The following is a 12939-nucleotide window of genomic DNA, read 5'->3' on the forward strand; positions in this document are numbered from 1 at the left end:
TCATTCATTCATGTTCATTCATTAATTTTTTCATTCATTCATTTATTTTTTCATGTTCATTCATTCATTTTTTATTTATTCACATTCATTCATTCATTTTCATGTTCATTTATTCATTTTTATTCATTCACATTCATTCATTTTTTCATTCATTCATTTATTTTTTATGTTCATTCATTCATTCATTCATTCATTCATTCATTCATTCATTCATTCATTCATTCATTCATTCATTTTTTCATTTATTCATTTATTTTTTCATGTTCATTCATTCATTTTTATATTTATTTACATTCATTCATTCATTTTTCATGTTCATTCATTCAATTATTTTTTATTCATTCACATTCATTCATTCATTCATTCATTCATTTTTTCATGTTCGTTCATTCATTCATTCATTCATTTTTATTCATTCACATTCATTCATTCATTCATTTTTTCATTAATTCATTCATTAATTCATTCATTCATTCATTTTTTCATGTTCATTTATTCATTTATTCATTCATTCATTTAATTATATAAATGAATGAATAAATCTGCATCGGCTGATGCAGATATTTAAAAAGGTTTAACTTTTATTTTGAAACTTTTATTTTGACGGCAATGATATTTAACCAATATAATTATATCTATTTTCTAATAGATAAAAAAATATGTGTAAAGTAAAGACTTTTATTTAAAAAAAAAAGAAACGATTGAGAGCAAAAGGGAGAATGATGGGCATCATTCAAGCACATCAGCCAAATTGAAAACCTTATTACCTTATTAGTATTTGAAAAATTGCCGATAATTTTTATTTTGACACTTATTTCAACGGCAATAATTTATATTGTGTTGTATTTGTTATTGTATTTATCGGCTGATGCAGATATTTAAAAATTTGCCCGATAATTTTTATTTTGACTGCATTTATTTGAGCAGATATCATGGGCATCAAAACAAAAGTTCCTACTCAAACACATCAGCCAAACAGAAAAACTTATCAGCTGATGCCGATATTTGAAAAATCGTCTGATAACTTTTATTTTGACGACACTTATTCTGTCGGTTTGCACAGGAAATAAAGCTAAAATTGACAACTGGAACTGACAACTTGCTTCAGGCCATTTGGAATTTTTAGTCAATTAATATATTGGCCATGGCAATTAATATCGTTCATGCTAATTGAAAAAGCTAATTATCATCAATGTTAAAAACAGACACAATAAAATAAAATTACAATAAAATTACAATAACATTTACAATTAAACTGAAAATGACAATAAAATTACATTAAATTCATAATTTATATGTTATTTTTTATTATTAATATGCTATTAAACAATTAGTAATATGTATTATTATGCTTCGTGTTTGCTAAGGATGTGGATTAAAGACACTGACGCTGTAAAAATGTGCTGTTTCTTGCACAGACCAATTATTTTGCTTCACAGGATCTTGGTCATTGCCATGGGTATTCATTTTGCTTTGCCTGCAGCAGTTAAAGGCTGATTTTGGTTTCCTGAATCACCCCGGTTTCAGCTTAAAAATCATCTTTAATGCTCCAGTGATTAAAAACACAGCTAAATCTTGGATGACCTGAGGGTGAATAAATTAACAGCAAATTTTCATTTCTGGCTGAACTACGCCTTCAAATGTGCAATGACACTGAATCACAATACAATAATGTGTTACCTGCATTACACTAGAAGTACCATAGAATATTTAGTAATGTACTTTAAAAACATACTTCACTCACTCTTCACTTGCTCCAAACATTTATGAGTTTATTTCCTGAATTTATTTATTTATTGTGTGTTGATCACAAAAGTAGATACTTTGAAGAATGTTGAAAAAAGTTATCATTTCAGCCAACATTTAAAAAATATATATATCTTCTAAGAACTTCAAACTGGTTTGGAGGAAGTGAAGGGCGACATTTGTACCTTTCTATTTTTAAGTGAAAGTGTCCATTTAAAGGAACACTCTACATTTTTCTAGCTTTGTTTTATTTTGCTTTTGGAAACAGGCTCAGTTTACAACTCCCCTAGAGTTAAACAGTTGATTTGTACCATTTTTAAAGCCAATTTCCGGGTCTGGCAGGAGCAATTTTAGCTTAGCTTAGCATAATTCATTGAATCAGATTGAACCATTAGCATCACGCTCAAAATTATTTTTGATATTTTTCCTATTTCTAGCCTGACTCTTCTTTTGGTTTTGTACTAAGACTAACATAAAATGGAGAGGTTGCTATTTTATAGGTGGATATGACTAGGAACTATCCCATTTTTGATCCCCGGCTCTGGCGGGAGCACTTTTAGCTTAGCTTAACACAGATCATTGAATCAGTTAGCCATTAGCATCACACTCAAAAAAGTATCAATATTTTTCCTTTCTAGCTTGACTCTTCTGTAGTTATGTACTAAGACTGATTGAAAATGAGAAGTTTCTATTTTTATAGGTGGATTTGACTAGGAACTATACTCTCAATATGGCGTAATAATAAAGGAACTTTGGTGCCGTATCACGGCTGCAGCAGAGACAATGATAACATGCACTGCTGTTAGGTATTTAGCTAGCTGGGGATTGTACTGTAATTGTTTGTTTTGTTGTTGTTTTTTTCTTTTTAGACAGATGCTAATGGTCCAATCTGATTCAATGATTTATGCTAAGCTAAGCTAAAAGTGCTCCTGCTACATATCGAATAAGCAAATATAAAGACAATCTGGAGAAATCATACCCTAAAACCCTGCACTGTAAAAAGCCATTAGTTACTTTACTTTAAAACAGTTAATAAACCCGTTACCTTTACAAGCAACAAGTTGATTTTACTTTAAAATGTCAGCAAACTTTATTTATAAAAGGTAACTTTTATAATTATGCATATAGTTTGTTTCCTTAATAATTATAAGGCAATGAGTTTACTGTCTTTTTTTTCAAGTAAAGTCAGCTAAATGTTTTTTACAGTGTGTGATGATTCGGTTATTAGCGAGATGCTAACGGTCCAATCTGATTCGATGGTTTATGCTAAGCTAAGCTAAAAGTGCTCCCGCTACAAATCAGGTGAGCAAACATAAAGGCATTTTGGAGAGGTCACTCCCTAAAGCACTGTGGTGATGTACACCAATTCAGCAGAAATGAACCAGACAGACCCACCCCACTCAGTGGTAAAAACCTAGTGCTCACATCGTTGCCCTCGGTCTCGAAGACGTCGAAAAGCAGCGTGATGCGGTACTGCGTCGGCGCCACGAGCTGCCAGATGCAGTTCTTGTTAGGTGGGTACTCTTTGGGCCAGCCGGGACTGGTGATGGACCCGTTCAGCTTGGTGATGAAACCCCCACAGGCAGCTGGAGGGAAAAAAAAAAAAACAACAACAACTATAAGACAAACAGGCAAAATAACATTACACAAGAATGTATGATGTAGAGCAGAGGGTGTACTGCAGAAAGGTCCTGAGCTTAAAACCTTATTCTATCTGTTTAGTAACCATGGTAGGTAGATTAGGACCACGGTTAGGTCAAAAGCTATAACAGAACAGCATCTGCTATGCTTGTTATCCAATCTTAAGGGGATGGTTCGCCCAAAACTGAAACATAACTCTATCAATCTCTTGTGGTTCCAAAGTTTTATGAGTTTAGTTTTTTTTATGGCGCAATCTGAAAACCGGTACTGTTAGGAAGGGGTTATTACAGCTTTATTACAATGTTATTATAACATAACTTTACAGCTGTGCTAACAGCTGTCTTAACATAAAAATGATTGTCCAACAATGGCCTTAAAAAAATAAATACAAATAAATACCAAAAATATAATATTAATAATAATAATAATAATAATAATAATAATAATAATAATAATAATAATAACTGTATTATTAATAATTATATTATTATTAATCTCATTATTATTAATAGTAATTTTATTATTATTATTATTGTTATTATTACTATTATTAATAGTATTATAATTTTATTATTAATATTATTATTATTAGTATTAATATTAATATTATTATTAATATTATAACTATTATTAATAATGTTACTATTATTATTATTATTATTATTAATAATCTTATTACTTTTTATTTATATTTATTATTATTAACATTATTATTATTATTATTATTATTATTACTAATAGTATTATAATTTTTATTATTATTATTATTAGTAGTAGTAGTAGTATTAGTAGTATAAATTATATTATTAGTTGTCTTGTTATTATTATTATTATTATTATTATTATTATTATATAACTATTATTAATCTTATGATTATTATTAATAATTGTATTAATATTATTACCATTAATCTTATTATTATTATTATTATTGTTATTATTATTATATTATTAATAATAATCATCATATTATTAGTTTCATTATTATCAAAACATTTATTATTATTATTATTAATGTTATTACCATTATTAATGATCTCACAATTATTATAATTAATAGCATTATCATTTTTATTATTAATATTATTATTTTATTATTATTTATTATCATTATTATAATTTATTTATAATTATTACTAATATTATTATAATTTGTTTTATTAGTAGAAATAGTATTAGTCATAATATTATTAGTTATCTTATTATTATTAATATAATCATATAACTATTATTAATATTATTATTATTATTATTATTAGTCGTAGTAGTAGTAGTAGTAGTATTATTCGTATTAATGGTATTACTATTAATCTTGTTATCATAATCATATAATTATTATTGCTAGTATTATTATTATTATTATTAATAATAATATAAAAATTTAAAAAATATATATCTACATATATGCGTAACAGAAAGTGCCTTCCACAATTCCACAAACATTATTTGTATCAGGGGAAATATTATTATTTGAAATTATTTTAAATGTTTTTAGCACTGAACCACAAATGTTTTTTTTAAGAACTGTTCACTGAAAGACTCATTGGGGAGCCATGGCTACTGCCATCACTGTGAAATACAAATAAATCGAATTCTTTCAAAATATGAGGGGGGAAAACTGTGTGTGTGTGTGTGTGTGTGTGTATGCGTGTGTGCGTGTGTGTGTGTGTGTGTGTGCGTATGTAAGCTTACAATATACACACAGCACACCTAGATTACAAAGCACTCTTCAACTCATCAATCTGAGCAGCGTGTTTGTGTAAACCAGCGCATTCAACATACAGTATAAACTAACAAGAGCAGTCCTGCTTTCATTACAAAAACACACACACACACACAGAACAACCCCAGGCTGTATATCTCATCAAACACCAAGCAGAAAGACAGAGCAGTTTAGTTTAGTGCGGTACAATCCAAATTAACAACCGGATCCCCTACAGCGCTCGGCGCTCCGGGAGAGACGTTTCCATGGCTACAAACATGCCATTTAGAAGCCTTTGGACAACCACTGCCTTCAACTTTCAGCTCTGTGTACATTTAAGCCCTCAGTGGGTCTCCATTCCCACAGGACACTCATGCAGTAAAGGCTTTCAGCGTGGCCCGTTCTTCTGTCAGAAAGAGCAGCGCGGTAATTATGATAATGCTGGATTTACTGCTGATATGATGCACGGTCAATATACACTCACCGGCCACTTTATTAGGTACACCTGTCCAACTGCTCATTAACGCAAATTTCTAATCAGCCAATCACATGGCAGCATCTCAATGCATTCAGGCATGTAGACATGTAGGCATGAGTCTTCATTTCTGCTGCCACATTTGGATGGTCGGGTCAGAATTTGGCATCAACAACATGAAAGCATGGATCCATCCTGCCTTTAATTAATTGATGGTTCAGACTGCTGGTGTAATGGTTTGGTGGATATTTACTTGGCACACTTTAGGCCCATTAGTATCGATTGAGCATCGTGTCAACACCACAGCCTACCTGAGTATTGCTGCTGACCATGTCCATCCCTTTATGACCACAGTTAGTAACCATCTTCTAACGGCGACTACCAGCAGAATAAACCGCCATGTCATAAAGCGTGAATCATCTCAGACTGGTTTCTTGAACATGACAATGAGTTCACTGTACTCAAATGGCCTCCACAGTCACCAGATCCCAATCCAATAGAGAACCTTTGGGATGGGGTGGAATAGGAGATTCGCAACATGGATGTGCAGCCGACAAATCTGCAGCAACTGTGTGATGCTATCATGTCAATATGAAGCAAAGTCTCTAAGGAATATTTCCAGTCTCTTGCTGAATCAATGCCACGAAGGATAAAGGCAGTTCTGAAGGCAAAAGAGGGTCCAACCCCGGTACTAGTAAGGTGTACCTAATAAAGTGGCCAGTGAGTGTGTGTATATATATAAATATATATATATATATATATATATATATATATATATATATATATATATATATATATATATATATATATATATTTTTTTTTTTTTTTGCAATCTAATGAAGAAATGATTTACAGATCGCACTCCAGTCTGTCACGATTGAGATGTTGAGTCATCTCGGTGCATGTCTGAACAAACAGATTTCTGCTCAGTAGAGCAGCTGCAGGGTACGTGCTGTCCTAGCAACTGCCTCGCGTACTGTATCCACACACATTAGCACACAATTCACCAGCAGACGTTAGCTGTTACACAATCCTTTACCTAAGAACGCTTCGACCTTTTGCTGGAGAGGAATATGATAAAAACCATTCCGGTTCTAGTCACTGAGATAGCAAGAGTGGTGTTTTGTAAGCGTTGTGTGCGGAGGAGGGTAAAGAAAGCCTGTCAGTGTGAGGAAGGCGCTCGTAACTTGCTGGCAGGCCCGAAAGTCAATAGCACAAAACAGATGTCGGCGGTTTGTCAACAGCTCAAGCAGGAGTAGTAATTACGAGGGCGCAGGAGCGCAGACTGTCCACTAGAGGCAGAGTGCATGCAGTGATTGGTGCCTTTAAAGTTTTTTAAAGGAATGCTCCACTTTTTTTTCCAGAAACAACTTCATTCTCAGAGCAACACAGTGGCACAGTGGTTAGAACTGTCGCCTTACTGCAAGAAGGTCGCTGCTTCGAGTCCCGGCTGGACCAGTTGGCATTTCTGTGTGGAGTTTGTGTGAGTGTAAATAAGTGTGAATGGGTGTTTCCCATGGTGGCTCAGTAGTTAGAACTGTCGCCTCACTGCAAGAAGGTTGCTGGTTCGAGTCTCGGCTGGACCAGTTTGCATTTCTGTGTGGAGTTTGTGTGAGTGTGTGTGTAAATAAGTGTGTATGGGTGTTTCCCATGGTGGCTGAATGGTTAGAACTGTCGCCTCACAGCAAGAAGGTCGCTGGTTCGAGTCCCAGCTGGACCAGTTGGCATTTCTGTATGGAGTTTGTGTGAGTCTGTATGTAAATGAGAGTGTATGGATGTTTCCCATGATGGCTCAGTGGTTAGAACTGTTGCCTCACAGCAAGAAGATCGCTGGTTCGAGTCCCGGCTGGAACAGCTTGCATTTCTGTGAGGAGTTTGTGTGAGTGTGTGTGTAAATAAGTGTGTATGGGTGTTTCCCAAGGTGGCTGAATGGTTAGAACTGTCGCCTCACAGCAAGAAGGTCGCTGGTTCGAGTCCCAGCTGGACCGATTTGCATTTCTGCGTGGAGTTTGTGTGAATCTGTATGTAAATGAGTGCGTATGGGTGTTTCCCATGGTGGCCCAATGGTTAGAACTGTCGCCTTACAGCAAGAAGGTTCGAGTCCCAGCTGGAACAGCTTGCATTTCTGTGAGGAGTTTCTGTGAGTGTGTGTGTGTAAAATGAGTGTGTATGGGTGTTTCCCATGGTGGGCTCAGTGGTTAGGACTGTCGCCTCACTGCAAGAAGGTCGCTGGTTCGAGTCCCGGCTGGACTAGTTGGCATTCCTGTGTGGAGTTTGTGTGAGTGTAAATGAGTGTGTATGGGTGTTTCCCATGGTGGCTCAGTAGTTAGAACTGTCGCCTCACTGCAAGAAGGTCGCTGGTTCGAGTCCCGGCTGGACCAGTTGGCATTTCTGTGTGGAGTTTGTGTGAGTGTGTGTGTAAATAAGTGTGTATGGGTGTTTCCCATGGTGGCTGAATGGTTAGAACTGTCGCCTCACAGCAAGAAGGTCGCTGGTTCGAGTCCCAGCTGGACCGATTTGCATTTCTGCGCGGAGTTTGTGTGAATCTGTATGTAAATGAGTGCGTATGGGTGTTTCCCATGGTGGCCCAATGGTTAGAACTGTCACCTTACAGCAAGAAGGCTACTGGTTCGAGTCCCAGCTGGAACAGCTTGCATTTCTGTGAGGAGTTTCTGTGAGTGTGTGTGTAAAATGAGTGTGTATGGGTGTTTCCCATGGTGGGCTCAGTGGTTAGAACTGTCGCCTCACTGCAAGAAGGTCGCTGGTTCGAGTCCCGACTGGACCAGTTGGCATTTCTGTGTGGAGTTTGTGTGAGTGTGTGTGTAAATAAGTGTGTATGGGTGTTTCCCATGGTGGCTGAATGTTTAGAACTGTCGCCTCACAGCAAGAAGGTCGCTGGTTCGAGTCTCGGCTGGACCAGTTGGCATTTCTGTGTGGAGTTTGTGTGAGTCTGTATGTAAATGAGAGTGTATGGATGTTTCCCATGATGGCTCAGTGGTTAGAACTGTCGCCTCACAGCAAGAAGATCGCTGGTTCGAGTCCCGGCTGGAACAGCTTGCATTTCTGTGAGGAGTTTGTGTGAGTGTGTGTGTAAATGAGTGTGTATGGGTGTTTCCCAGTAATGGTTTGCGGCTGGAAGTGCATCTGCTGCATAAAACATATGCTGGATAAGCTGGCGGTTCATTCCGCTGTGGCAACACCTGATTAAAAAAGGCACTAAGCCGAAAAGAAAATGAATGAGTGAATGAATGAATGATTTCTCTAATTCCAATGCTGTCGCTGCTCTACAGAATCTTTATCAGCACACAATAGCACTGGCCCATCTCCAGCACTGTACTGTACTGACCTTCACAGCTCCGTTTGTCCGCCGCCAGTTCGTAACCGGGGTCACAGGCGCACTTGTAACTACCCAGAGTGTTGACACAGCGTTGCTCACAGCGACCGTTGTCGGGTCTGGAACACTCGTCCATTTCTGCAACAACAAGGACATATTTTATAGGAGCAGAGCTAATATCGGAGCAAACATTGGTAATGCTTTACATGAAGTTGTGTTCGTAAGACACGTCAGGAATATAAATGATATTGCAGAGTGCATGCAGTGATTCGTGCCCTATTCAAGTTTCTTAAATAAATGCTCTACTTTCCAGAATTAACTTAATTTTTTGAGCACTTTTAGCTTAGCTTAGCATAGGTCATTGAATCGGATTAGACCATTAGCATCATGCTCAAAATTTTTTTGATGATTTTACTATATAAAACAACACAATTCTTATGTTTTTTTGGAACAATATAATAATTTATGTTCACTTAAATTTGTAAAAGCACTGACTTTCAAATATTGGAGCAAATATTGGTAGCACTTAACTTAAAGGGGTGTTCGTAAGACACGTCAAAAATATAAATGAGATTGAAGAGTGCATGCAGTGATTCGTGCCTTATAGGAACACTCCACTTTATTTCCAGAAACAACTTAATTTTTTGAGCACTTTCAGCTTAGCTTAGCATAGGTCATTAAATCGGATTAGACCATTAGCATCATGCTAAAAAAAAAGTAAAACTTTTGATTATTTTCCTATTTAAAAAAACAACACATTTCTTAAGCTTTTTTTGGAACAACATAACATTCAATTCATTTAAACTTGTAAAAACAATAACGTTGACTTTCTAATATCGGAGCAAACATTGGTTACACTTTACTTGAAGGGGTGTTCCTAAGATAGGTAAGGAAAATAAATAACATTGCAGATTGTATGCAGTAATTCGTGCCTTATTCAAGTTTCTTAAAGGTACACTCCACTTTTTTCAAGAAATAACTTCATTTTAATGCTCACCTAGAGTTAAACTGTTGAGTTTTTAGCACTTTTACCTTAGCATAGGTCATTGAAAGGGATTAGTTCATTAGCATCGTGCTCAAAAAATTCAAAAAAGATTTTGATAACTTTCTTAATTAAAACAAAACAACTCTTAAGCTTCATCATAATTTATGTCTATTAATTTGGACTTCAGCTGTATGCGTGTTCCCGAAATCTCCGAATAATGTTAAATTGACGTTTCTGAAATTTCTAAGCGTGCAGCAAACAATTCGACAGCTCACCTTTGAAGAAATTGGCAGCAAATCCGGCCTTATTAACAGAACCGTCAGACACGAATTTCATCCAGAGCTGGTTGGAACTGGATTTAATATCATCAGGTTTGTCATAACCGCAGAACCTGCCCAAAAGCGGGCTGCTTTCCGAGTTCCCGTCTCGAACCTCCAGGTAGTCGTACGCACAGTTATCATGCCTCTCGATCTTGCATTGAAAAGACAAAACATGAAAGAATAAACGGAAAAGATAAGTTTAAAGCTGTCAGATGACAAATGTAAATGACATTTGTAAAATGTAAAATGACAGAGCTATAACTCTGTTTTCAAATAGTACGTATTCGTTTCTTTCTTTCTTTTTTACTCCAGCTGGCTACAGATGATCTAAATTAAACCCAGAGACATCAGAATAATATGTAAATGCTGTTGTCGTTTATTTCAGTAACAATGTAGATTAAGTGTCAAATTGTATTGTGACACAGTTCCTAGAGAAACGCTATATTAAAAAGGCTCATTCTGGAAATGTAGCACCGCGGGCGTTTCTGGAGACCGCGAAATACTTCCCAGGAGGTACGTATTTGTGCAGTTTTTGTTTTCGCGAATCCGCTGTGGCCGCTGTGCGCGCTTTTTCACGTCTTGAACGCCTCTAGGGAGTGCGCGCAGTTCACGCCTGCACTCACATAAAAAGCCTCCGAAGGCTGCTGTCGAGCGACCGTCTGTCCGACTGACTGACTGAATGAATGACTAAACTATTGCCTGGGCGGCCGGCCAATCGGGAAACCCAGCCACCCTCCTCCTCCTACTTCCCTTAACCCAAGCGACGATTTACAAAAGCCGTCCAGAAAAAGAAAAGCCCTCATCCGATTTTGACCGCGTTTTCAGATTTCACAGCATTCTCACCCTGTTACGAACTCGCTCACTTTATTTTTTGGATTCTGTTTTTTCTCACCTGATTTCTGGAACTGCTCTTCCCCGGACTCGAACCCTATTGTCGAACGCGGTCAGCTCCTCCTCCGGGCCTCCGCTCCACCGGCGTAACACGACGAGCTAACCGGACAAACTGGTTGCGGCGGAAAAGCCCTCCACACAGAGGAGGTGAGCCGTCCGCCGGCGAGCGCGAAGAGAAGCAGCGTCACACCGCCCCATAACATTTGCTTAAAAACCAAATGCAGCCATACGTACCTCAGGCCACGTAAATCGCGGTCTCCAGAAACGTTTACGGGGCTACGTTTTCAGAATGAGCTTGGGTTGTAAATGAGAAAACAGTGGGCGTGGCTTTTTTTCCACCAGGAGCTGATTGGATATAATAAAGTAGTTGTTTAATTCAGAAAGATCTGGAAAAGGGTTTTATTTTAGAAGAATTTTTAGAATAGTTTTTTTAAACTAACAGACTCCTCCTCCTCATCACTATTTCTGTTCGTTATTGTCTAAACTGACAGCTGGAGGGGCGTGGTTAAGTATGTTAGCCACGCCCAATAACTCACACAGACCTAATCTAAGAATTTAACTGAAAACAATCAGGACGTGCATTTGCAGATTTCAATCAAAGAGCTTAGAATGACCAAGAGGCGACACTCAATACAACGATCTATGCAAGAGCAGCATTCAGCAACAGCCCCGGATTCCGCCATTTTGGAGTAAAAGAGATCGGCTGTCCATTGGATCTTATTGCTGTCGCGATGGCAAGCAGCTGCTTTTTTTTTATTTATTTATTTAAAAAGTGCATTAAAGCTGAGATACATCCTGAAAGATGACAATACAACACGTACAATCACAATCATCAGCACTTTTAACAGTTCATTTTACAGACTTATAATATGCTGTTGCTCTATTGGAGTTTTCTTTTCAAAATGGCCGCCTCGCCATCTAGTGGCTGTTTCCCAAATTGCACTAGAGTGTCGCCTCTTAGTGATTCTATGCTCTTTGTTTCAATTAAAGATTACAAGGGCAAACTATTGTTTTTTTTTCTTAATAACATGCACAGATGAATTGTTCACCACAAAACTAGCAATGTGAGCGAACAAAATCAATATGCTTAGTTTTGATTTCATGCCAACTATAACTAGTGGCTGCTTATAATGTATGATCCTAATCCTACACATTATCCAAACCCAACTACTACTTTACTAACTATAAATTAGCAGCAAATCTAATAGCTTATTGAGCTTAAAATCATAATTAATAGCAAGAAATGTGCCTTAAAACAAAATGTGACCATTATTCTGTCATTCTTATTATGGTTTTACACACACTTTTTCAATACACCACACTTTCTAAATTGGTGTATAAGCAGTTAATTACATGCAGTGATAACTCGTTTTTTGATCATACCTCAAAAGACTGGAAGGTGAGGCCGACGTGGTAACCCTGGGCAACGGTGATCTTCCACACGCACACTTTGTTCGGTCTGTAGTCGTCTGGGTAGTTTGGAGACTGAATTTGACCATTGTCTTTCTTCACTTCCCCACCACAAATAGCTGAAAGAGCACACATTATACATCAATATCACTGGGAGAAATAACCATAAGGACACTGAGGCCATAAACGTGACAGAGCATGAAAACAGCGGCTGGAGTAATGTTTCAATGTTTCCTAGAACTATTTGTGAAAAAACTTTTATTGAAATCTTTACATGTCAAGAACTGGAAACTATTTTCAGGAACTCCTTCTTTTGGCATAACTAAGCAGGTATGCATTTCATTACACAAAATATTATGTCAAAAATGCTGGGTTGTTGTAACCCGATGTTGGGTCAAATATGGAAAGTGTAAACACATTTTTTTTTATTGCTGA

The 12939-nt window shown here is 36.8% G+C and overlaps 1 protein-coding gene across 3 annotated transcripts in view; it reads right to left on the bottom strand.

The window, feature by feature from the left end:
- The window catches only part of bmp1a (bone morphogenetic protein 1a), a 129854-nt gene that overhangs the window by 20567 nt on the left and 96348 nt on the right, over nucleotides 1-12939 (bottom strand). For 2 of the 3 annotated variants that reach the window (XR_012383809.1, XM_017357365.4), the window contains exons 11-14: nucleotides 12478-12623; nucleotides 10159-10354; nucleotides 8911-9036; nucleotides 3172-3332 (exon numbers count right to left, since the gene is read on the bottom strand). Coding sequence is in view for 2 of the 3 variants with exons in the window: in XM_017357365.4 (XP_017212854.1) it covers nucleotides 3172-3332; nucleotides 8911-9036; nucleotides 10159-10354; nucleotides 12478-12623 (629 nt within the window). In the remaining variant the exon portion in view is untranslated. 3 annotated transcript variants of the gene reach the window in all.

The sequence above is a fragment of the Danio rerio genome, chromosome 8, assembly GCF_049306965.1.
Source record: "Danio rerio strain Tuebingen ecotype United States chromosome 8, GRCz12tu, whole genome shotgun sequence".
Taxonomy (NCBI): Eukaryota; Metazoa; Chordata; class Actinopteri; order Cypriniformes; family Danionidae; genus Danio; species Danio rerio.